Source organism: Rhineura floridana, chromosome 14, assembly GCF_030035675.1.
Source record: "Rhineura floridana isolate rRhiFlo1 chromosome 14, rRhiFlo1.hap2, whole genome shotgun sequence".
NCBI classification, from domain to species: Eukaryota; Metazoa; Chordata; class Lepidosauria; order Squamata; family Rhineuridae; genus Rhineura; species Rhineura floridana.
The window spans coordinates 12,306,957-12,330,202 of record NC_084493.1 but is presented as its reverse complement, the minus strand read 5'-3'; the positions used below and the strand labels follow the sequence as shown (position 1 = coordinate 12,330,202).

General features: G+C 41.7%; 1 protein-coding gene across 1 annotated transcript in view; it reads left to right on the top strand.

Annotated features, from left to right (window-relative positions):
* LOC133369969 (NAD(P) transhydrogenase, mitochondrial-like) overlaps positions 1-23,246 on the top strand; it is an 86,298-nt gene that overhangs the window by 49,890 nt on the left and 13,162 nt on the right. Inside the window, exons 11-16 of the mRNA XM_061595819.1 lie at positions 4,091-4,252; positions 6,197-6,307; positions 7,524-7,669; positions 13,909-14,104; positions 17,963-18,196; positions 21,783-21,943. Coding sequence (XP_061451803.1) covers positions 4,091-4,252; positions 6,197-6,307; positions 7,524-7,669; positions 13,909-14,104; positions 17,963-18,196; positions 21,783-21,943 — 1,010 coding nt within the window. The remainder of the gene's footprint in view (positions 1-4,090; positions 4,253-6,196; positions 6,308-7,523; positions 7,670-13,908; positions 14,105-17,962; positions 18,197-21,782; positions 21,944-23,246) is intronic.

Below are 23,246 nucleotides of genomic sequence, written 5' to 3'. Positions count from 1 at the left end.
AAGAAATGTGCATTTTTTAAAAGTTCAGCAAATCGAGAACAAAAATGAAACCATAGGGTATGGCTGGTTTGGATGAAGTTGTATGACTCGGGGGTTGCACATCCTGGAAAAGCAGGGTTCCACCGGGTACATCTGCAACATTGATGGACCCACCAGGCACCGAAACATTGGACATAATATTTGCATGAGGTTTACATTGGTAGGCCCAAAGGAGCAGATCATTTCCCAGATTTTACATTATTAATCCAAAGCGCAGAGTGAAGCAGCTGGCTCAGGCAACTGCAGCAAGATGGCACGGAATGGGAGCAAATTATTTATTTACTTTCTTATTATTGTGGCTTTACTGTTGCGGAGGGGATTGTATTTTCTATCTCAGGTGCAGATAGGCCTTGGGTAACACGCACCTTGACTGAGGGAGGGTGGGGTGCCATTTGCTGCTCCCCCTCAGGCAGCAAAAATTCTTGGTCTGGTCCTGATAGCAACTTTATGGACATAGTGCTTATGTAAAAGTTACACAGCAGAATCCCACCACACACTTACTAGGCAGCAGAGTCATCAATGGGATGGTGGTCCTGCATATCGGCAGGGTAGGGGCACTGGCAAAGCCAATCTGGTGACACTATCAGTGTGCCCATGCTGCTGTGACCTCACCTCTGGCCTGCTCCATTCCGGTGGCAGCAATGCTGCTGTGGAAAGGCCAGGACCGTGGCAATGCCACTCTCTTCTGGCTGTTCCTGCTAGGAAGTAAGGCGGGTTGAAAATGATGGGACTTACTTCTGAGTGAACATGCATTAGATTGAACTGTTAGACCCTCACAGACGTTTGTATGGCTGATACCTCCTCCTCATTAATAATTTGTTACTTGGGTGTGAAACATAACCATACACAGTGCAAAATTTGCCATGCTGGCATAATGTTGCATTGTCCTTTCTTACAGCTGTGACAGTAGTCTAAATGCCTTAGATCACTGTTCTTCAACCTTGGGTCCCCAGATATTGTTGGACAACAACTTCCGTCATGCCCAGACAGCATGGTCAATGGTCAGGGATGATGGGAATTGTAGTCCATCAACATCTGGGGACCCAAGGTTGAAGAACAGTGCCTTGGATTTTGTATGAAAAGATCTTACTGCGAGAATATATACATACTGGATTAAGAGTTCAAGTCCCAGTGCATGTTGGATTAAAACTAAAATAAAATACTAAGGGCAGTATCCAACTCTTTCCCATCAGCTCAAGAATTTCTGCTTCTGCAGCTCAAGACATCTGGTGTTGTGGGGGGTTGTGGATTTGTTCCTTTTTTAGGAGCAGGGTCCCAACCAGGTCCCGAAGTATGAGCCATTCAGCATAAAAAGGGAGTTTGTTAGCCGCTAAGAAGAGACCTTGTCGTTTTGTGCTGGTTGGAGCCAATCAGAGTGAAAGGAGGTAAGTCAGCCACTGAGAAGACTCTTCTCAGTAGCCAATGCACAGCCTCCCTCTTCATGCTGATTGGCACCTAGGGACTCTGTTGTAGTGAAGTGTGAACTTGAAAGATGATAGGGAGAGCAAGCCACATGAAGCTCAGTATTGCCTTCACTGACTGGCAGTGGCTCTCCACGGTTTCAGGCAGAGGGTCCCTCCCAGCCTTATATGGAGATACCAGGGGATGAGCTTGAGACTTTCTGTATGCAAGGCAGATGCTCTACCACCAAACTATGGCGCTTCCATGGGAGGTGGATTCTGTTGCATAAGCAGAAATCCTTGTGCCGACAGACCAAGTTAGTTGAATACTGCTCTAAGATCCACTCTTTATACATTTTCCAACCGACACGGCTGCTTTCGCTTCCATAGGTGCTTTCATATAGTTTGGGGTCTGCATACAGGGTTTTACACAGCTGGTTTTTCTTAAAAGCAAACCTGGCATGTTTTGCTCCTTCCAAACAGATAGGGGGAAGTGAATGGCAACAGCAACAATATAGTCTGAAATATGTGTGAAGCGGGGTTTAAATAACAGCAGAGGCAGATATTTATTTATAGGCTGCCTTTTTTGGGCATATCCCATTCAGAGTTGCTTACACAGCATAAAAGCACAATTAAAAACATTATAGTGGCAGCAGCACTAACAATAATTTAAGAACCTAGGCCAGTTAAAACAAATAAAAACATTATATTCCTGCACACAGAGAGAGCTATGTTGGTGTCCCAGTGGTGGAAATTGGTGGCCCAGTTCTTAAGCACAGGGGTGATCTTTAGGTTCTCTGGGCACCAGGGCTGTTACAGCAGGTTGATAAAATCAGTACTCTGTTTGGTTTGATGTTCAACTCCTTTCATCAGCTGGGGTGGCCAGCAACGTAGGGAAAAGTAGATATACTGTATATAATAAAACCTTTACAAAAAATTAACTTAGCCCTTATACCATTTGTATCCACTTCCCTGCCCTATTCAAAGATGCCAGTCAATAAATAAAGACTGGCAATAGAGTCCGACCAGAAATGGATTATTCTTTTGCTATGGCATGCTATGCACACTGCCAGGTTACAGGGTCTTTCCTGGCTTTGAAGTAGTTCCCACATGTCAGCGTCTCACTTGTCTGAAATTATGAACTGCATGCGAGAATGATGCGCCACACATTGAACTTGTTTCACATTACCTCCTTTCCCCTCAAAGCTTTTAAATGGAGTCAGGTTCTAAGTGTATATGTACATTTGTGTATCTCTCTCTGCCCCTGTCTATATATAGATACACATACAGGTGAGAATTAGGGTATGGTCTGAAGGCACATAAAGCCACCACCTTGCTGAATTTAAGCTGGTCTGGGCCTGGTCAATGCCTGGATAGGTGGTAACCACCTGGGCACTACACGTACACCACCTTGGGCTCCATGAAGGAAGAAAGGCGGGGTATAGATGAAAGAAAATAAGTAAACAAAGCTGGCTTTTAAATAACTGCCACCTTCTTGCTGCATTTCACACCTTTTGCCTGTGAATTCTCCTGCCCAACAGTGAGCTTTTCCATTCAGAAGAACCAAGTGGTAAAGTGTCAGGCTGCATGTGTATGTTTTCCAGTATTGCCCAAGTAGAGAAAAAAGCATGTTGATCAACACAGAAAAATAATAAGTGAAGAAGAAGAGTTCAGCCTAGCCATCTTCCAGAGGTGCCGCTTTCAAGATTGCAGGGAGCATTTTAATCGACAGCATTCAAATATGCCATCTCCCTGTTTGCAGTGAGTGGTGCAGTCTCCAAAAAGCTTTACCATTTTGTCCAGTGTTTGGATAAACTGGCCCTAAGTAAGATGCCACATGGCTTAGAACATAGAAAGATACGAAGCTGCCTTATACTGAATCAGACCACTGATATGTCTGGCTAAGTATTATCTACATTGACTGCCAATGGCTCTCCAGGGTTTCAGACAGGAGACACTCCCAAGCCCTACCTGGTGATGCCATGGATTGAACCTGCGACCTTCTACATGTGAAGCGGGTGCTCTACCACTGAGCTATGGCCCTTCCCCAGTCTTCTTTGTCCTCTGCTGCTATAAGCTAACCAGACTGTTCACTTAGAATTGGAAAACAGGCAATTGGTTGGTAAGCCAGCTTTAGTTCCCGTCATCAGCAAAGGATAATATAGAGCTGAAGAGAAGGGTCATCACAGTTTCTCTCATTACATACTGCTGGAATGCTTGTGTGGTCTGCCTGTTTTAACCATTTTCAGATATTACAACAGAAGCTTTTCTTGTGAAACAAGTAAAGGAGCCAGTGGGGAATTGGTTATGTTTTTCATGTGCTCTTGATGATTTGTTCAAACAAAATATTTCACATCTCGAATATTTTATTTGTTGGCATTTCTGTGTCTGGATGCCAAAGTGTCCTGGAACAGGCAACTTGGCTAAATGAATTCTGCCCTAGGCAGGTCTCCATTTCTGGCAAAAAAAAAGGGAATGCAAGTTATGCCTGTCAAATCCTATCTCAGACACTTGCTTCTGCTCCTACTCCCATTCTTATTATTGTCAAGGTCAAAATGTCAATGGAAAGAGGTGTGGGCTGTTGGTCTGGGATTATGTTAAAGGAAAAGATGCCATTTTTTATTCTTCTGAGGCCTTCTCTTTCTGTTTAGGCCTGACAACGGTTTTAGGGCTGGGCCTTGTTTCTCCGAATGCTGCTTTTACACAAATGGTGACCACCTTTGGCCTTGCTGGAATTGTTGGCTACCATACTGTTTGGGGTGTCACACCTGCGCTCCACTCACCTCTAATGTCAGTAACAAATGCCATTTCTGGTAAGTCTAGGGTCTTGTACATTTTCTCTCTCTGTGTGTAAGTGTGTGTGTTTGGTGTTGTAATCTCTATAGAGCAAGCTCACTTATACAGATCTTTCCATCCCTAATACACACATAATAAAATAACAATAAGAACACTGTTTAAAATATTTCTTTACAAGGACTCAGTGTCATGCGTTAACATATATTATCTCCTAAAACAGTAAAAAAACCTGCCACTTTGCTAGAGATTGTTTGGCAAATTTGGTTCTCCTGTATGATGAGAAGTAATCTGCACTGGCCAATAGTAAAAAAGTTGTACTTAAATAGGGATAGTTACTGATCCCTACAGTTAAGATATCAAGTCCTGAGATTTGAATACAAGGAACATTCCATTAGAAAATGTACCAGGTTTTCCACCTTCGGGCATCTGTCTGGGCAATATCAGCCACACCATACTGAGGCCCAGTCCCTTCGCCTACATCAAATGTAAGGAATTCAATATACATTTAGTTAGGAGCCATCTCAACTCAGATTCAGATTTCAGTCATGGCTATCCCAAAAGAGGTGGCAGCCCAAGGTGGATTGTCTTCCAGATTTTCTCTCATTGCTGGGAAATTGCCTAATACAACAACAAAGGTCCCCAAAGATTGCTCATTGGCCCAAATTATCAAGTGCAACCATCATGTGAGAACAACATGATATATGATTTCATCAGAACCTTTAGGAACTGATCATCCACATATTACACTGATAAAAATAAAGTTGTCAATCCAAGTTTGGTTTAATTTTTCTGTGGAAAGCCAATAATGCCCATCAGGTTACGTACACATGTCCTAAATACTGCTTGAAAACAGTTCCTGCTTGAAAGCAGCTCCTCCCATACCGTTCTGCCCATGTGTTAAAATCTTCAGGGGAGACCCTACTAATGCATGATAGGGCCTTCTCTGCAATGGTATCAAGTTGTACCACTTGATACTGCAGGCTGTCTAAAATAGACTTGTCTTTTCACTTCCACATAGCAGTCTCCTTGAGGTCCAGAAATTGAATTATGACAGGAAGCAAACTGGTTGCCAGTGCAAGTGCTGCAAGACTGGGTGAATCCGATACTAATCTGTGATAGTAGCATTGCAATCTTTGCAGTTTTATTTCTGTGTAAAAAAACAATGCTTGGTGAGCAATGTCTGATGATAATTAACAAATTGGCATTGTGAATAAGGCTATCATTGGTGACTAGCCATGATGGCTATACTTCCATGGTTGGAGGCAGTATGCTTCTGAATACCAGTTGTTGGAAACGGCAGGAGAGGAGAAAAGTCTTGCACTCGACACCCGCTTATGGGCTTCCCATAGGCATCTGGCTGGCCACTGTGAAAACAGAATGCTGAACTAGATGGGCCATTGGCCTGATCCAACAGGCTCTCCTTATGTTCTTAAGAATTTAGCAATTTTGTAGCTTGGCAGGATCTGACACAGTGGCGTCACTAGGGTTGGTGTCACCCAGTGCGGCCCGCAGCACCTTCTCTCTCAGACTCTCTAGGAGCGCGTAGCCGAACGACAGGGCCCGGGAGCACGCCGTCGCCTCGTTGTCTGCCGCCGCTTCCATCTTCTAACAGCCAAGGAAGGCAGCCAGCAGGCCACGCGAAGACTCTCGTTGGTGCCTGGGTGGTGCCTGGGGGGGCAGCTCTGGGTGTCACCCCCGTCTGGTGGTATCACCCGGTGCGGCCCACACCTGCCGCACTACCCTAGTGATGCCCCTGATCTGACATCTTTTCACTATGAAAGTAAAAGCTTATATCCCTGACCCTGAAGTGCTTTTTTAGTCAACTTGCTCAGAAGATGAGCAGAAAGATGTTGACATTTTGAGTAATCAACCATATTCAACCACAACAGGAAACATATGCTATACAATTTAAAGATTTTGAGAAAGTTATAAAGTCTAAACCTATTGTGTCTTTTCTTTAGGACTTACTGCTGTTGGCGGTTTGGTGTTGATGGGGGGATCTTACTTTCCTTCTAGCATACCACAGACATTAGCTTTACTGGCTGCATTTGTTTCATCTGTCAATATCGCAGGTACAAATGTACTAATGTAAACAGTTCACTGTTTGTTTAACGCATTTATATCCTGCTTTCAGGCTGACCCAAAATTCTTTGCTACCTGAGGCAGAGCAACAAATAGGACCTGCATACTCCTCATCAAAATGCATGATACCCAGTTATTTTGGCACCTGAGGCAGAAAATCCCGCAAGCATCTGTCCCCCTACCTGGCAGTAAAAAATCAACAATAATATATTAAATAACTAGAAATATGCCGCAGTCAGTCTGAGTAAATTTATGCTAACTAGGGATGGGGGAGACATTTGATTCAGTTCACATTGAAAGGTGAACCTACCTAATTTACACTTTCTGAAACAATATGGGAACCAAAACATCCTTCAAAATTTGCACTTCTCTGAATTTTGCAATGCGGTTCTCCACCCATGCAATGTGTACAGAAACACATATACTAGGGTAAAGTATCCATAAAAGTGCCTATACTAGTGAAACAGCAATAATAAAATGCATTATGTTGGGGAAAATTGCTTTGCAAAATTGTGTATAGTAGGCAAAATTGCATACAAAAATGTATATACTAGGAGAAATTCACACTAAAATGCTGATGAGTTTTTATGAGGACTTTTAAAATCCAAACTAATGTAGAAATGTGGAGAATTGAACTTAAGACTGGAAAATTGCAAAGAGAAGAGAAACCAAAAACTGACCTGATTTGCCCATCCCTAATCACAACAAATAGTCACACAGATGCTTCCCTCTCCTTCCTTCCCCTAGACTACCACCTTTTGGAACCTGGATATCTGCCTTTGTACCTGCCTCTGGTGCCTCTGATTTTGTTTGCTGCCTTGGGCCTTGACTTTGGCCTGCACACTCCCCTCTCCCAGTGGCTCCAATGTCAGTGGGGCAGTGAATCCACTCTGGGATTTAGTCTGAACTGTCAAGGAACAGTCCAAGCTGCTTTCACTGCCCCAGTGGCATCGTAGCCACCAGTCATCACTGTCCTCTCCAAGGCCCTCACATAGCACTTCTCACAAAGCCCTGATATGTGGTCAGTGGTGAGGGAAATACTCTCTGCACCTTCTCAGGACCACTTTAATCAATTCTTATTTTATGTATTTGAGGGCTGAGCTTTGCAAACAGATCCCAGGGTTCCACCCCAGCACATATTAAATCTTTGCCTCCATCTGTTTCTTTGTTTTCATTCTGTAATTTGCATTTCTTTTTTCCCTTTAGGTGGCTTCTTAATTACCCAACGAATGTTGGATATGTTCAAGCGACCAACAGATCCACCTGAATATAATTATCTTTATCTCCTCCCTGGAATGACATTTGTCGGGGGATATGGTGCTTCTCTTCTCAGTGGATACAACATTGAACAGGTCAGAAATCATTTCTACTTCTTGCTGACCATTTGTATAGGTTGCCTTAGCAGAGACGGTAAGTAAGCTGAATAAATATTGATGAGTTACTCCTCTTAAGCAAAAATAGTGCTGGGTTAGGGAGATAAGGGACATAAAGCTCATAAAATGGAAGGGCCTACACAGTATACACTACTTATGGCAACAACAACATAAATAAGTCCTAAGGTTATCAAACAAATTATCCAAATTAATAAATGTATTTGAATCAAACAGAACATTTTCAAACATAAACCATTCACTACAGTCATTCTTTCATGAGATATTTATGTTTTCCTGGCTTTGGCTGTGACAAAGTCATCAGCGATGATGACCTCTAAGGGGCTCAAGATGGCATACACACAGGGATTTCCCTCTCCCTTATCCTCACAATAACACTGTACATAAGATAAGGCCTGAGGTCACCCTCAGTCATGATGCCTGGTGCGGGAAAGTTCAAGCCACAGCTAAAGGAAAAATAATTGGGAAAGTACTCTGTGTACTCTTGATCTTTGTTTGCAGCCACAGCCTGTCCTGCCACATCACAACCTTTTTTCTTCACTTTAAAATTTTTGTTTTCTGCTCTTTTCTTTGAAGGATAGGTATCCCCCAATACCGGAGTGCATATCTAAGACCCCTTTTGTTTAAAGTTTTAAAAGGGAATTTCCCTGACAATAAGGCTATTCCCTGACAATCTCGCTGCTGCACATTCTTAATTTACAAATGAACTGTTGTCTTTACTGGAGGACTGCGGTTAGTGAGTTAGGTAGTGTGGCATAGTGGTTAGAGTGTTGGACTATGACCTGGGAGACCAGGACTTGAATCCCCACACAGTCATGAAGCTCACTGGGTGACCTTGGGCCAGTCACTGCCTCTCAGCCTCAGAGGAAGGCAATGGTAACCCCCCTCTGAGTACCGCTTACAGTGAAAACCCTATTCATAGGGTTGCCATAAGTCAGGATCGACCTGAAGGCAGTCCATTTCCATTTTCCATATGGGCAGCATTATGCCATTGCTTCTGAAAATGAAGTGTGTACTTGACCTAAGACTTGAGGTTTGTCGTTTCCCAGAGGAACAAGGAGAGAAAAATAAATACCATGTCTGATTTCAGCCTGTCCTTTAAACTACTTTAAACAAGACTGGGGGCAAATGGGATGACATGTTTTATTTATTGGACTGCCTTATGTTCGAAATGCAACAGGTGAAGAAAATCATCTTTGGAAAGAAATCTGATGAAATCTCTGGAACACAGGTCATTCACCAATTAAATAGGTATAAAACAGTGGCTTTACCAAACAGCTCTTTAGAGGAGAGTTTTTCACTGGAATTCTATGCTTTGCTATTGTAGTAAAAAACATTGGAGCATTTTGATACCTGATATTTAGACTATTTAGATAGAGTCTTTCCATCATTCCCTCCATCAAGTAATGGAATAAAGAGAGTTGTTCAATAATAATAAAAAAACCTGTTGGTTTATTAAATATCCAGATGAATCTACTGAGCCAAAGCTGAATGGTGAATGGTAGACTACAGCAGATGCCAGCAAATCATTTTCCAGAAACAGAGCAGGAAGATGACGTGCAGCGCTTACTAGAACCGAGCCTAGTGCCTTCTGAGATTCATATTTGAGAAGCGCATTGTGCGTTACAATAAATACTATGGGAAAACTTTCAGAAATTCATTATTGTTTTTTATTTAACAAAATGTATATACCACTTGATTATAAAAACCTCTTAAGTGGTTTACAAAAACAGAAATTTATCTATACCATACACAAATATTTTACTGCCATATTAATCTACCTTATTTATTATTTTATTTCATCTGTACCCTGCTCTTCCTCCAAAGAGTTAGAACAGCATCCATCACAGGTTTAAAGATGCTTTGAAAACAAATACTAGGAAAGATCAAGGAAATAACTGAAATAAAAATCCTGTTCAAAATATTATAATTTCTTTGTTTTATGTGGAGGGATCAAAAAAGGATAAACAGTGCAAAATTAACCTGTTGGAGGGAAAGGAGTTGGGGGAGTAACTTCTCTTAGGTACTATGAATTGCATTACATTAATGGAGAACTGAGAATGTATTGAAGTATTTTCATTATTAAACATTAAGAGCATAGGTTGATTACGCAAATAAGTTAAAACTGGGAAGTATAAAGATATTACAAATACATGCCTTTCTTTTGTATTTTTGCTGCTTTGTGTATTTTGTATAAATAGGCATTTTGCAGTTTTTTAAAGGTATGGTTACATTTTTGTGTGTGACAAAAATCAACCTCTTAGGGCGCAATCCAACTTGTATTTGCGCCGGGCTGAGGCCCGTTGAATGTGGTAGACCTCCAGCTGATCTGGCAGGCTCCCAGCACTGCTGGGCTCTGCCAGGCTCTGTTGGCAGAAGCCCCTCATTCCGGCTGAGCCGTGGTACTGCTGGGGGTCTGCCGGGGAAGCCCAGTCCGGTGGACAGAGAGCCAGAGGAAGCCGGCAGAAGGCCTGGAAATGGGGTGTTCCAGGGGTGTGGTATAGGTGGAGCTAAGGGGAGGGGACTTCTGCTATATCCAACTGCCCTTTGGAGCACTCCCGCGGGTCCTGATCCAGCCAAAATTTCCACCGACAAAAAGATGTACGTAGGTAAATAGTTACAATGGCGTTCAATTGGGAGTGCAATGGGAGTATTTGTTGGTGTTAGCTTTTACCTCCTGGTTCCCATGCACAGCTCCCGACTGAACCGGCGTTCAGCTGGCCTGTCAGTTCCTGAAAGGCAAGTGGATGCCACAGAGCTTCCTGCCAGTTCCTTCTCCCCCACCACTCGTCCTGCCAGCTTGGATTGCTCTGTTAATCATTTATCAAAAAAAGAAAAAGCAAGCTTTTAAAATCTTTAAATTGTTTATTTTAGCCTTTCCTTTTCGGAAAAAGAAGGGCTTAGTGACATTTTATGACGACATAAAACCACCTTGAATATTTCTGTGTTGCAAAATAAAAAGAGCCTGGGTTAGACCTATTTAAATGAAGATGGGATGACTGGATTATTCAAATAGGGTTCTGCAGTTTGACTTTTATGAACATTTTGGGGGAATGGGAAATTGGTAATATGGGGGGTTCTTCCACATAGGTAACACTGAACATTTGTTATAGCAAATGCTTCTCATACAAGGAGAACACCACATGTTACATATAAAATGCATTATTATGCAAGGATTTCAAAGCATTTTGGTGTATCAAAACACTAAAAAATCAAAGTAAGAGAAAAATGACAGAATGATCTCACAAAGTTGGCATCTTTAAAATGTGTTTGAACTAGTGATCTGTAATTCTTCCACACATAAAGACAATGGCTGAAACTTTTTAAAATAAAACTTGGTGTAGAAGAAACAATAAATCTAGGAAGGATGGTTCTACTAAGAAACTTTAGTCTTGAGCTAATCAATGTTTCCTTTGTAAACCTCCTCTGGGAGAATGTGATAACACCTAAGCCTCTTCCCAGTTATTCACACACATGCACAATACACTTGTTTGTGTATACATTTAAAGGCTTTCAATGAAACGCTCATTAAAAACAAAAGAAGAAAATTGTAGAACAATGATTGTAGAGAAGCAACAAGCGTATTCATATCTGTGTAATACATTGGGAGGATTTACTCAAATTTATTCTGTGGTTAGTGTGTGCATACTGGTGTCATAGGATTGATAGATATAAGTTGGGAATTAAAAGATGTGAATGGAGACAGTTTTGTTTCAGAACTTGTTGCTGCTTGAGTGATGACTTTTCACCAGTGATGGACTGGGATCCTGAAAGCCTTCCAGTGGGGATTGCCTTCTGATAGCCTGGGGCTCAATTCAGTCCCAGCAAATAAGTTCCTTACACCAAAGACACCCCCTTCTTGCTGTTCAACTGGGAAGGAGGGCAGTGCTGGCTACAGGATTTTAAGGACCCTCAGGCACAGCAGCCCCACCCCCTAGCTGGGACATGCAAACTGAGAATTCTCTTCAGCTGCATCTGATCTTGTGCAAAAATGGAAATGGTAGCAATGCTTTGGGCCTTCTACTGGTCTTTGGGCCTTGGCAAATGCCCAACCATGCCATCCTCTAGAGCTGGCACTGGAGAAGAGGCATAATGTGTTTGTCTCTCAGCTCAAACACTGGATAGAGCCAATTTGCTGGTCCATTTATTTGTTTGTTTTAGGGTTTGTAAACCACTTTCCCACTCACATAAATTCTCAGAAATGGAGAACTATACATTTAAAAAAAATCAAAAGAAAATTACAAAATGAACCAGCAGCATTATCTTAAGATAACACCCCCACTACCATTTTCTTAATTCAAAAAATGACTCCTGATAAATATCAGCTGTTAACCAGAACCTTAACAGGAGGAATGGGAAATTTGTGGTACCTCAGACATTATTGTTCTCTCAACTCCCATCACTCCCAGACAGGATGGCCAATAGACAGGGATGATGAGAGTTCAATCTAGCAACATCTGGAGGTTATCCACCCCTGTCTTACAGTACCCTTAATGATTTACCAGAATTAAGGATCTATGCCCATCACTATTGCTATGATGCCAACAGTCCCAACTAAACCAAGGATAGCCCTGGTTTCAAATCCTATATCAGAGTGGCAGAATAATTGATACATCACCTTTGGGTGTTACTGAGTAAGGAAGTGCCAGATAAATTGTATGCCATTTGGCATTGCTTTATTGAATCATTTCATTGCTTGGAACAAAGCCATCCTCCCTCAGAACTGGAAAGATGTGTCTGGATGACGAGCTGACTGTTCCTGTGCAGCTATTGTGCTGGGACTTGCTGGGGGGTACTTTATGCCCAGACCTGGGGAACCTTGATCTAGATGGAAGAAAGGAAGACAGAGACTTTAATTTTATTGGCCTAGTGATGAACTGGAGTACTGTTTATTGTGTTCATTACAGGAAGAGGCTATTTTTATTTGTACATTCGCGCACTGATGTTTTATTTATTTTATTTCAGCCTTTTGTTTGTTACTGTCTATTCTGATAAAGCAAGCTTTTTCAAAATAAAAAAATCCCCTATCAGAGACCTACTTTTAAGAAAATTCAGAGGGAGCCTTCATTGCAGTAGAAGCTGGTGGCTGTGATGTCAGCGGGGCAGTGAGTCTGCTTTGGGTTTTAGTCTGAACTTTCAAGGAGCTGACCAAGGTGCTCCATTCAGACGATAACCCAGAGTGGATTCACTGCCTCACGACATCAGAGCCACCAGCCTCCACTGCTTCTATCTGATAGTCCTGCTGAACCCAACACTCCTTTCCTTTGTGCTCTCTGGCACATTTTAGCTTCAGTTTTTATTCTGTTTTTGTTTTATTAATCTGACTTCAGACCAGAGCAGGGCTCCCAGTCAATCAGGGCTGGCCTTATCAGGATGGACAAAACAAAAAGTACTTCACACTGTGCATGAACTATAGTATTAATTCCTAGAAGAAATAGTGATGGCCACCAGCTTGGATGGCTTTAAAAGAAGATTCAGCAACCTCATGGAGGGTAAGGTTATCAATGGCTACTAGCCTTGGTGGCTATGTTCTACCACCAGTTTCTGAATATCAGTTGTTGAGAATCACAAGTGAGGAGAGCACTGCTGAACTCAGTTTCCCATGGGCATCTGGTTGGCCACTGTGAGAACAGGATGCTGGCCTAGATGGGCCTTTGGCATGATCAAGCGAAACTCTTATGTTCTTATTTCTCCATAAATAAGGAACTAACTTTAACCCTACCTTTATTATGTTAGATAAAAATTAATATTTTACTGCTTTGTTCTGTTTTGTTTTTATGTTATTTTTTTGCTGACTGTTATGTTATGATGCGGGAATCACCTTATTTTATAGTTAGTTACTGCAAATGTTATTTGTCATTTAATTTTGAGAATTGTTATTTAATTTTGAGAACTGTATTATTTTATTGATGTATTATGTTTTATTGATGTATTATGTTCGTGTTTTTTGTAAGCTGCCTTGAGGGCCTTTGGGCCATAAGGCGGGGTATAAATTTAATAAGTAAATAAATAAATAAATAAATAAATATGGTACTCTGGCCACCTTTCACTTTGCCCACACCAAACAGGTCACATGTTGCAGCTTGATGCGCAGAAGGCAGTGTGGGAATTGGGATGCCAGTCCCAGTTTTGGGACCATAATTGATTGCTTTCATCACTTTGCCTGGGATGCTGATTGTTTTTTTGTTTTTCTCTCTCAGATGATGTATTTGGGCTCTGGTCTTTGCTGTGTTGGTGCACTGGCTGGGTTGTCTAGTCAGAGTACTTCTAGACTTGGCAATTCTCTAGGAATGATTGGAGTTGCTGGTGGCCTAGCGGCTACATTGGGTGCTCTGAAACCATCACCGGAAGTGCTGGCCCAGATGTCTACAGCCATGGCTTTGGGTGGAACCATGGGTAAGTCCCATTCATTGTTCTAAATCAGTCGTTTTCATCCTTTGTTCTAAGGAATTCCTGGTGCTCTTTGGAAGATCATCAGGATTCCCTCAATGACAAATTCAGTAACAGTGGACAAGCTATTCAAAAGGCAGCTCTCTAATCACTGCTGTTCTTCCCTTGAAATATGCAGATATGGGGGAATATTGTTTTATTGTGTTTTCTAAGACATGTTTTCATTTAATTCAGGGTATTTGCAAGCCCGAACAGACTGACCTTAACTATGTGCACCTTAGATCATGCATAGACAGGCAGATATTTCTTTGCATCAGCCACCAGCCACTGCAATTTGTGTACAAAGCAGTGGAGGCTGGTCCATTAGAGTGAATGGCCAGTGCCCCACCAGCCTCCGTCTGCTCTTAGCCAGCTCCCACCTGCCTGCTTTCTAACTGACAGTCAGACCAGATGGTGGCACTACTTCCAACTTCTTCCTTAGCCTTAGTGTTGCCTTTGTAGAACAGGAAGGAGAACTGGGAAAAAACCCATAACAACACATATTTGTATGGAACAAATAGTTTATATGGAACATGTAGCTCCTGCAACCATCATCTAGCATCCAGGATGCACAAGGACTTTATTTTATTTAGGGCTTTCTTATGCTGCATTTTACCAAATAATCACAGGCAGTTTACAGTTTACAAACTAAAAATGTCATAAATGCATAGTATAAGGCTGCAATTCCAACCCCATTTGCCTGGGTGGGTGCAAACTTCATTAAATTCAATGGGATGTCTTACTAGGAATGGAAAGATCTGTCAATTTTTGTTTTCTCAGTTTGTCATTTTTCCAATCTTAAATTCAGTTCTCCACATTTTTGCAGCAATTTGCAAATTTTGCTTTAAAGAATCCTCATGAAACTTCTTTAGCATTTAGTGCTAAAAAAACCACATTTTAATATGCAATTTTGACTAATGTACACATTTTTGCAAGCAATTTCTCCTAATGCAACACATTTCTTTTGCGTTTTTTTCACTAGTGTAGACATTTTATAATTTTATTTTTATAAGAATAATGCTGGGAAAACCAGAAGGGAGTAGAAAAAGAGGAAGGCCAAACAAGAGATGGATTGATTCCATAAAGGAAGCCACAGACCTGAATTTACAAGATCTGAACAGGGTGGTTCACGACAGATGCTACTGGAGGTCGCTGATTCACGGGGTCTCCATAAGTCGACTTGAAGGCACATAACAACAACAAGAAGACATTTTATGCACACTTTCCCCTAACTTATGCATTTTTGCGAACACTGGTTGGAGAACTTTGTGTGACTTTTGAAGGATTGCCATGTTTCAGTTTTTACATTGTTTTGCAATGTGCAAATTTGATCGATTTGGCTTTAAATGTGAACGGAATCCAATTCCTCCCCCATCCCTTCTTCTTATAATAGGACATGGTTGGGATTGTGCTGTAAAACATTAAAACACTTCAAGTGCAAAGGCATAATATCTTTGACCCTGCACATCTAAACAGGATTGAAGCTACAGAGAAGTCACTTCTTCTGCATCACAGCAACGTGCAAATTGGCCCAAATGAATTGGCTAGTATGTATTCTGAACTAAATGACAAAAATTAATTTGCTTCCAAAGAAAAACCCACCAGCTGATTCTTGTCATTGGTTAATAAAGCCTTTGATGCTCATGTTCACTGTACTGGAAGACAGTATTTTTATGCAAATTGAATTTGCACTATTGCTGCTGCCAGTAATATGATGACCTACCTAGCAAGGCATCGGTGATCTATTCGTGAATCCTAACGAATCTTTGGGGACTTCAGAGGTATATTTAACTCCAAAAGGTGGCACTCTTGACTAAGAGGAAAAAGCACAAAATGAAGAAGCAAGAGATGTATGTTTTAAACATAGGAAGCATTTCATCTGGAACCAAATTTGCAACAAGTTGCTGTGAAACAAACTAGTTTTCATGACACTGATGCTTATTAACATTTGTTATGTTACTTCCCCAAAGTCCTTTTGGCACCCCACAAGGCCAGCAATCACCCAAGCATATCCATACTGAATTGTAAAATCAACTTGCATATTTTACACCTCAAAAAATTAGTTGTGTGAATTATCCCTCAGTGAAGGTAAACGGAGGACAAAATAATGAGAACCTATTCTGTACCCATGAATCTCAAATTCCTGGAAACATCCTCTGAAATGGTTTTGTGTGGAGTTTTGATTTATGTGTTCAGTCCCACATTGGCACTAACATGCAGAAAATCTCTCTACAAGGGGAGAAATCCCTTTCAAACAAATCTTGATGTGCCATTTTCAAAAGGCTGACTAATAATAGTTTAGAAATCCATCTTGGTCTTCAAGAATTGGGAAGAGCATCATCCCAGTCCACTTCTTGTGGGTCCTCTGATAAGCACACAAAGCTCCTGCAGGCATGGGTGTTCATTGCTTCCATTAATTTCAGAAAACAGGGGAGATGTGTGTATGGATTGGTTCTCCTGCACCTGGAAGGGATCACTGGATCAGAAGGCATGAGTACTGTACAACCTCATTTCAACAACAAAAAAGACCTTTTTAAAGCCATTCAAGCAAGAGGCCATCACTGCGTATTGTACTATTGAATATTATGAATTAATATACATTGCTTGAAGAAGTACCCTTGGGTTTGAACCCATGGCTCCATGCATGCATCAGGGAGGGCACATCAAAACCACCCGTTTATGCTTTCTAGGCAAATGCAGTTTTTTGAACATCTGTGATGGGATGCAAAAATTGGTCTGGGGTGAATTCAGTGTGCAGTGGTGGTCTACACTTCACAATTTTACACAGCTGGAAGTTAGCACAGGCTGGTGGAAAAACTGCAGTTGTTTGAGTGATTACTCAGTAAAAGCATCCACCGCCCAGCTTGAGCCTGAACAGTACAAGGAGATCAGGAGAGAATAGAACCTAGCGCTGTGGCATTCAGCCCCCACAGTATTAGGTAACCAGATCTCCAGTTTCACCCCAGCATTCCATGATACATTTTCTAAACAACAGAGTCCCATGTCTATTCCAAACTTTGAATCATAGTTATGTCCCTGTAGGAACAGGGCTTTCATTGTAGAAATAGACAATATTGGTAGGAAGTGGGTATGGTTGTTTATGTCAGTGTTTTTCAAAATTCCTACCTCCAGAAAATACTGTCCACACAGGCGTGTCTGCCGAGAAACCCAGGCATTTTGCAGAGGATTCTGGGTGTTGTTCCAGGGCAAACATTGTTCACAGATCAGGTCTGGCCAGATCTGTTGGGAGAGAGTGCGCCAATGCTCCTCTATCCAAGGGGATGGTGGAGAAATGGTCTCCCAGGGAAGCTTGTTTGTCATTACTTATCTGCTTATCGATGATCCCCTGTGAAGCTCCTAAGGTAGCCCACGACTCCTCAGGAGGAAGAAAAACAGTTTGAAAGCCACAATTTTATGCCATACTTTGACCTTTCATAAACTCTTCTGTGGCAACTTTCCTTTTGATGCAGTCTGCAGGCATAATGGATCTTGGAATTGAGATCTCCATGGCTACAGATCTTTCATACCCGCACCTCTCTTGGATGAGGTTGTGGCTTGAGACTCTGACATCCCATTTTTCCTCTGCATTCTTTAGTCGTTGTTGCCTTGAAAGGTCCTTGTGATCCTTTTTTTTTTTTGAAGACTTAAAATAAGGTTGTAATTTCCTATTATTTTTCTTTTCTCTTTGCACAAAAAAAAAGGGAAAATAAGACAATAAACAGCCTTTTGTTACTTAACCGGCTGTTTATACTTTTGGGAGGGTATGAAATACAATATAACTTTTTTTTAAAAAAAAACTTGGATCTAAATCATTTCATTTTGCAGGTCTCACCATTGCGAAACGGATTGAAATCTCTGATCTTCCACAGCTTGTTGCTGCATTTCACAGTCTGGTTGGTTTGGCAGCAGTTCTGACGTGCATTGCTGAGTACATGATCGAATATCCACACCTTGATGTCCACCCATCTGCTAATGTTCTCAAAACTGTGGCCTACTTGGGCACCTATATTGGGGGTGTAACATTCAGTGGTTCTTTAGTTGCATATGGAAAATTGCAAGGTATGCTTCTCCATGGTTTAGACACCCAAACTTATGCAGTACAGGCTTCTGCTAGGATTGCCAAAGGCTCTTAAAGAGTTAGAAACTGTTCACACTGAATTTCCATAAGGACTGTTGCCAGCCTTTTCTTTAAAACAAAAAAGGAACTTTGAAGATCTTATGGCTTGGTCCCAAGACTTGCTGAACTAGTAAATAGCAGTTTAGGATACAGCAAATTAAGTACAGAGCAGCTGCAGTGTCACGATATTACAAATTGACATTATCTGAGCCATGAAGGCACAACGACCAGCATGGGCTAGCGGATCGAGTGCTGAACTTAGACTGGGTTCAGATCCCCCTTTTGTAAAGATTACTTGGCAAATCTCCCTCTCATGAAAATTACTGGACAAATCACTTTCTCTTAGCCTAGGATACCTCACAGGGTTGTTGTGAGGATCTAAATGAGGGATACATACACTGTTCTGAGTTCCCTGGAAATATATGTTGCTGTTTATTTTAGGATGTTCCAAATGTTTAGGATAGCCATCCCCTGCCTGGTGCCCTCCAGATGTTTTGGATTATAACTCCCATCATCTGTGACCATTGACCATGCTAACTGGGGCTGACTGGACTACAACTCCCATCAGTTGCAGTCAACATGGACAATGATCAGGGATTGTGGGAGTAGTAATCAAAAGCATAGTTAGAGTTTAGAATAGTGGATATTACTTGACAGTCCCTAGTATGCATGCCATAGTCTAGCCCTTCCCAGTTTAGTGTCCTCCAGATGTTGTCAGACAACAACTCCCATCACCCCTAACCACTAGTCTTGCAGGCTGGGGCTGATGAGGATTATTGTCCAACAACATCTGGTGGGCAATGGATTGAGGAAGGCTGTCCTAGTCAAATAGCGTCCCTCTATGTTATACTATTCTGGTACATCCCTTTGTTTGTTTGTTTGTTTGTTTATTTATATACTGCCCCATAGCCAAAGCTCTCTGGGCAGTTTACAGCATGTGGCTCATGACCTCTTTCTTCCCTTCTTCTGGTCCAACTAACTCCCTTCTTCTTTGCTCCTGATATTAGGAGTTCTGGTTGGTCATTTTGACTCATTTGACCAGAGAAAAGGGATTCCTTGTCCAGTTACCCAATCTTGATTGGTACATTTTCCATACAGAGGTGTAGGGAACCTGTGGCCCTCCAGATGTTGTTGGACTCCCTCAAACTCCCATCAGCCCCAGTCAACATTTCCAGTAGTCCAATAACATCAGGATAAGGGGGGAAGGGAGAGGATTTGTTTCCTTTGTACTGTGGGCCAAAGTAATCCTGACTAATGTCATTTTTCTCTGTTTTGGAAGAAACTGCTTAGGATGAAGACCAATGTAATATTTAAATAGAAGCAATGCCAGGTTCTGTACTAGAAGTGTAAGCCCAGCTTCCTGGCAGCTTCAGTTTGCATAACATATGGGTTCCTTACAGACAAAGGGCAGATTCAAACCATACATTTAAAGCCCATCCAATGCACATTTAAAGCACGACTTCCCTCAAATAATCCTAGGGACTGTGGTTTCCCCTTGGAAAATGGAAATGGACTGCCTTCAAGTCGATCCCGACTTATGGATAAAATGCAGAGGGGGAAACCTTGTATACCACTTTGAGTTCCTTGGAGGAAAATGAAATGGACTGCCTTCAAGTCAGTTCTGACTTATGGCGACCCTACGAATAGGGTTTTCATGGTAAGTGGTACTCAGAGGGGGTTTACCATTGCCTTCCTCTGAGGGTGAGAGGCAGCGGCAGGCCCAAGGTCACCCAGTGAGCTTCATGGCTGTGTGGGGATTCGAACCCTGGTCTCCCAGGTTGTAGTCTGACTCTAAGCACTACTCTTACAGAGCTACAAATTCTCAGCACCCTTAACAAACTACCACTCCTATGATTCTTTGGGGGGAATCATGTGCTTTAAACGTGCATTAGATGTGCTTTAAACTATTTATTTATTTATTTATTTCTATCCCGCCCTTCTACCCCACAATGGGGCACTCAGGGCGGCTTACAATAAAATCACACACACACATAATAAAATTATACAGAATAAAAACACAAGATAAAACAGTAAGTTAAAATACATAAAATACAATTATTTAAAATACATAAAATACTATCAAATATAATAAGCATATATATACAAACAAACCGAGAAACCTACATGTGTATATATATATATATATATATATATATGAGTACAAATATGGGGAGATAATAATAAAAACCACAAGATAAAAATTAAAGAGAAAACAAAAAATGTGGAGACAGTGTCAGACTCACCCGTCAGACTCTCTCAAAGGTTATAATATAAATAAATATATAGTGTGGAAGTGTTTATTGGGCCTTCATCCTGATTTGTTTGCACAAGATTTGTGGGGAGGTTAGATGACATTGGCTATCTGTTTAATAGTCATTCTGATTCATATTTGGAAAGGTTATATGACATTGTGTCAAGCATTGGTTCTCTCACACATTCCTGTGCATTTTCCTGCACTTTCCTGATCACACAAAGTCAGAATATTTTTTTTGGGGGGGAGTGGATTTGTTGCGCCAGAGCACCAAATGAACTATAATTGAGCTGGCTATGTGATTGAATCCCACACGGAAATAGTGGCAGTCCAGAAGTGACCATATTATAGCAAGTCAAACACTGGATCAGAAACGGGTTCCTCGTCTCTCCTCCATGCCTCACGAGTGTCGCCTTGAAAAAAGGTTAAGTCTCCCATGTATTTATTTTTTATTTATACAAATGATTTGTATACTGCTGTTTTGTTAAAAACATCAAAGCTGTTTACAATATGTTAAAAGTAACAACCACAGAATAACAATATTAAAAGTACGATAAAAACAAAGGTCAACTATTGCAAAAAAAAGCATCTTATTTTTTATTTATATAAAAATATGCTTTTAGTTATATATATATGTTTGCCCACCCATCTGTGTACGCATCACGCTTTTTTTTACCATTTTGTCCAGGGGAGGGGAAGTGTTTTGCTTGGTATCACAGGCACATAGCAGTAGATACAGACTGAGCATAAGATAGGGGTTCACAGCTTTAATACTGCAACAGATGCTGCTCCCCAATGCCATAGCACTAGATTGTCACAGGGAGCAAGTAAAGCTTCTGTGTCCCTTTCGGATGCAGTCCCAGAATTTGGCAGTCTGTCAACCTTGTTTACACACATACACAGAGACACCTGGATGACATCACTTCCACAGGTTGAGGAGAAGCTAAGCCCTGTTTCCCAAATGATGCTCTTCTTCCAGAAGAGCCCATCCATTGAAAGACATCTCTTTAACAGAAGCAGGATAGTGGACTACTCTTCCAGACCCAACAAAACCATCTCCAGCAGACACACCAGTTCCATTAACCCTATTCCTGACCACAATTCAATCTTGCAATCACTGCTGGTCTTGGACCGAATTAAATAAATTCAATTCAATCTTGCAATCAAGAATCACGGGGCTGGAAGGGACCCCCTCATACGACACCCAGATTAAATCACCAGACTTGCAACAAAATATTAACCTACCCCGACGGTAAATCTCAATATCATTTTTCTAGGTACATTAAGCTCTGCTGCTCTTCTGCTGCCTGGTCGCCATTATCTGAACGGTGGATTGTTAGCAGCTTCAATAGGAGGCATGATTCCTTTTATGCTGGATCCCAGCTACACCACTGGCATGACCTGCCTTCTTGGAGTTTCAGGACTGTCCTCAGTCATGGTATGAATAGACATGGCAACTTTGGGTTTGGAAAAAAAATAAGCCAGGAACGGGAGCTGAGGGCAAAACTAGGGCAGAATGTGGTGGGAACCTGATAAGAACCTCCAAGAACTTTCTAGTACATGTTGGGTTATGGGAAGAGTCTGGAGTCAGGGATACTTGCAGACTGGATTATTGCAATGCATTCTATGTGGGGCTGCCCCACATAGATGACTCGGAAATCTCAGCTGATCCAAAATGCAGCTGGCTGTCGGTCCATTTTGCTGTTATAACTCCTATTTTGAAACAGCTCCATTCAAGGTGCTCATGCTAGTGCTTAAAGCCCTAAATGACTTAGTCCCCAACTATCTGAAAGACGGCCTCCTTCCCTAAAGACCCTCTTGGGTGTTAAGATCAGCAGAGGGGACCCTCTTGATAGTTCCACCACCCTCAGAAGTTCAGGGGGGCGGCCTGGGAGACAGCATTCTGACAGATCCTTCCATCTTTACAAGCTACCCTTGTATACCTTGTATATCTTCCAGACCAAAAGGCTGGGTATAAATTCAGTAAATAAATAAATAGCTTGAAATCTCCCTTTTTTTTCTTGTATGTATTATGCTTATATTTTTATGTATTCTTTTAGTTCTTAATTATAAACAATAAAAAAATAGCAATGACACAGTCTGTGCTGTTGAGCACAAACAAGGTAATTTGGAATATATCGCTGCTGCTGGACTTGGGTGGGGGGAGAGAACTGTCATATTGTTTTACCTATTGTTTTACCTAAAGCTATTCTGGGCTACCTATTTTGAATTTCAGATAAGGTAGCACAAACTTCTCCCATGAATATCCAGCATCTGCTGAACAATGGCAAGAAGACACCAGCTGTGGCTAGAGCGGGAGTGACTGGCGCTGCTCCAAAGACTCCGCAAAGCCTTCGTCAAAATAGTTGTGCAGTTCTATTGAAATTCCATAACAAATCCGGCGCAACCCCTTCGGGATCCCACAAACCACAACTGCAGGGTTCCAAAAATGTTTCCGCTGTGGGCAATATAGTGAAATAAGCTATTGGTTTAATCAGCCAGATAGGAACAAACATAGGAAGCAGAGGCTCTACCACTGAGCTGCAGCCTTTGCCCTGATAAGGAATCAGAAACGATGTCCCTGTACTCCTAGATTTTAGGATGGAGAGGGGGATGGGCAGGGGGAAGAGAGAGAGAGAAGATAGCAAGCTACAAACCAGTATGGGGAAACTACGGTGTGGGGCCCACATAGCTAAAACATTTAGGTTAGCCTTTCCCAACCTTTGGGTCCTCAGATGTTG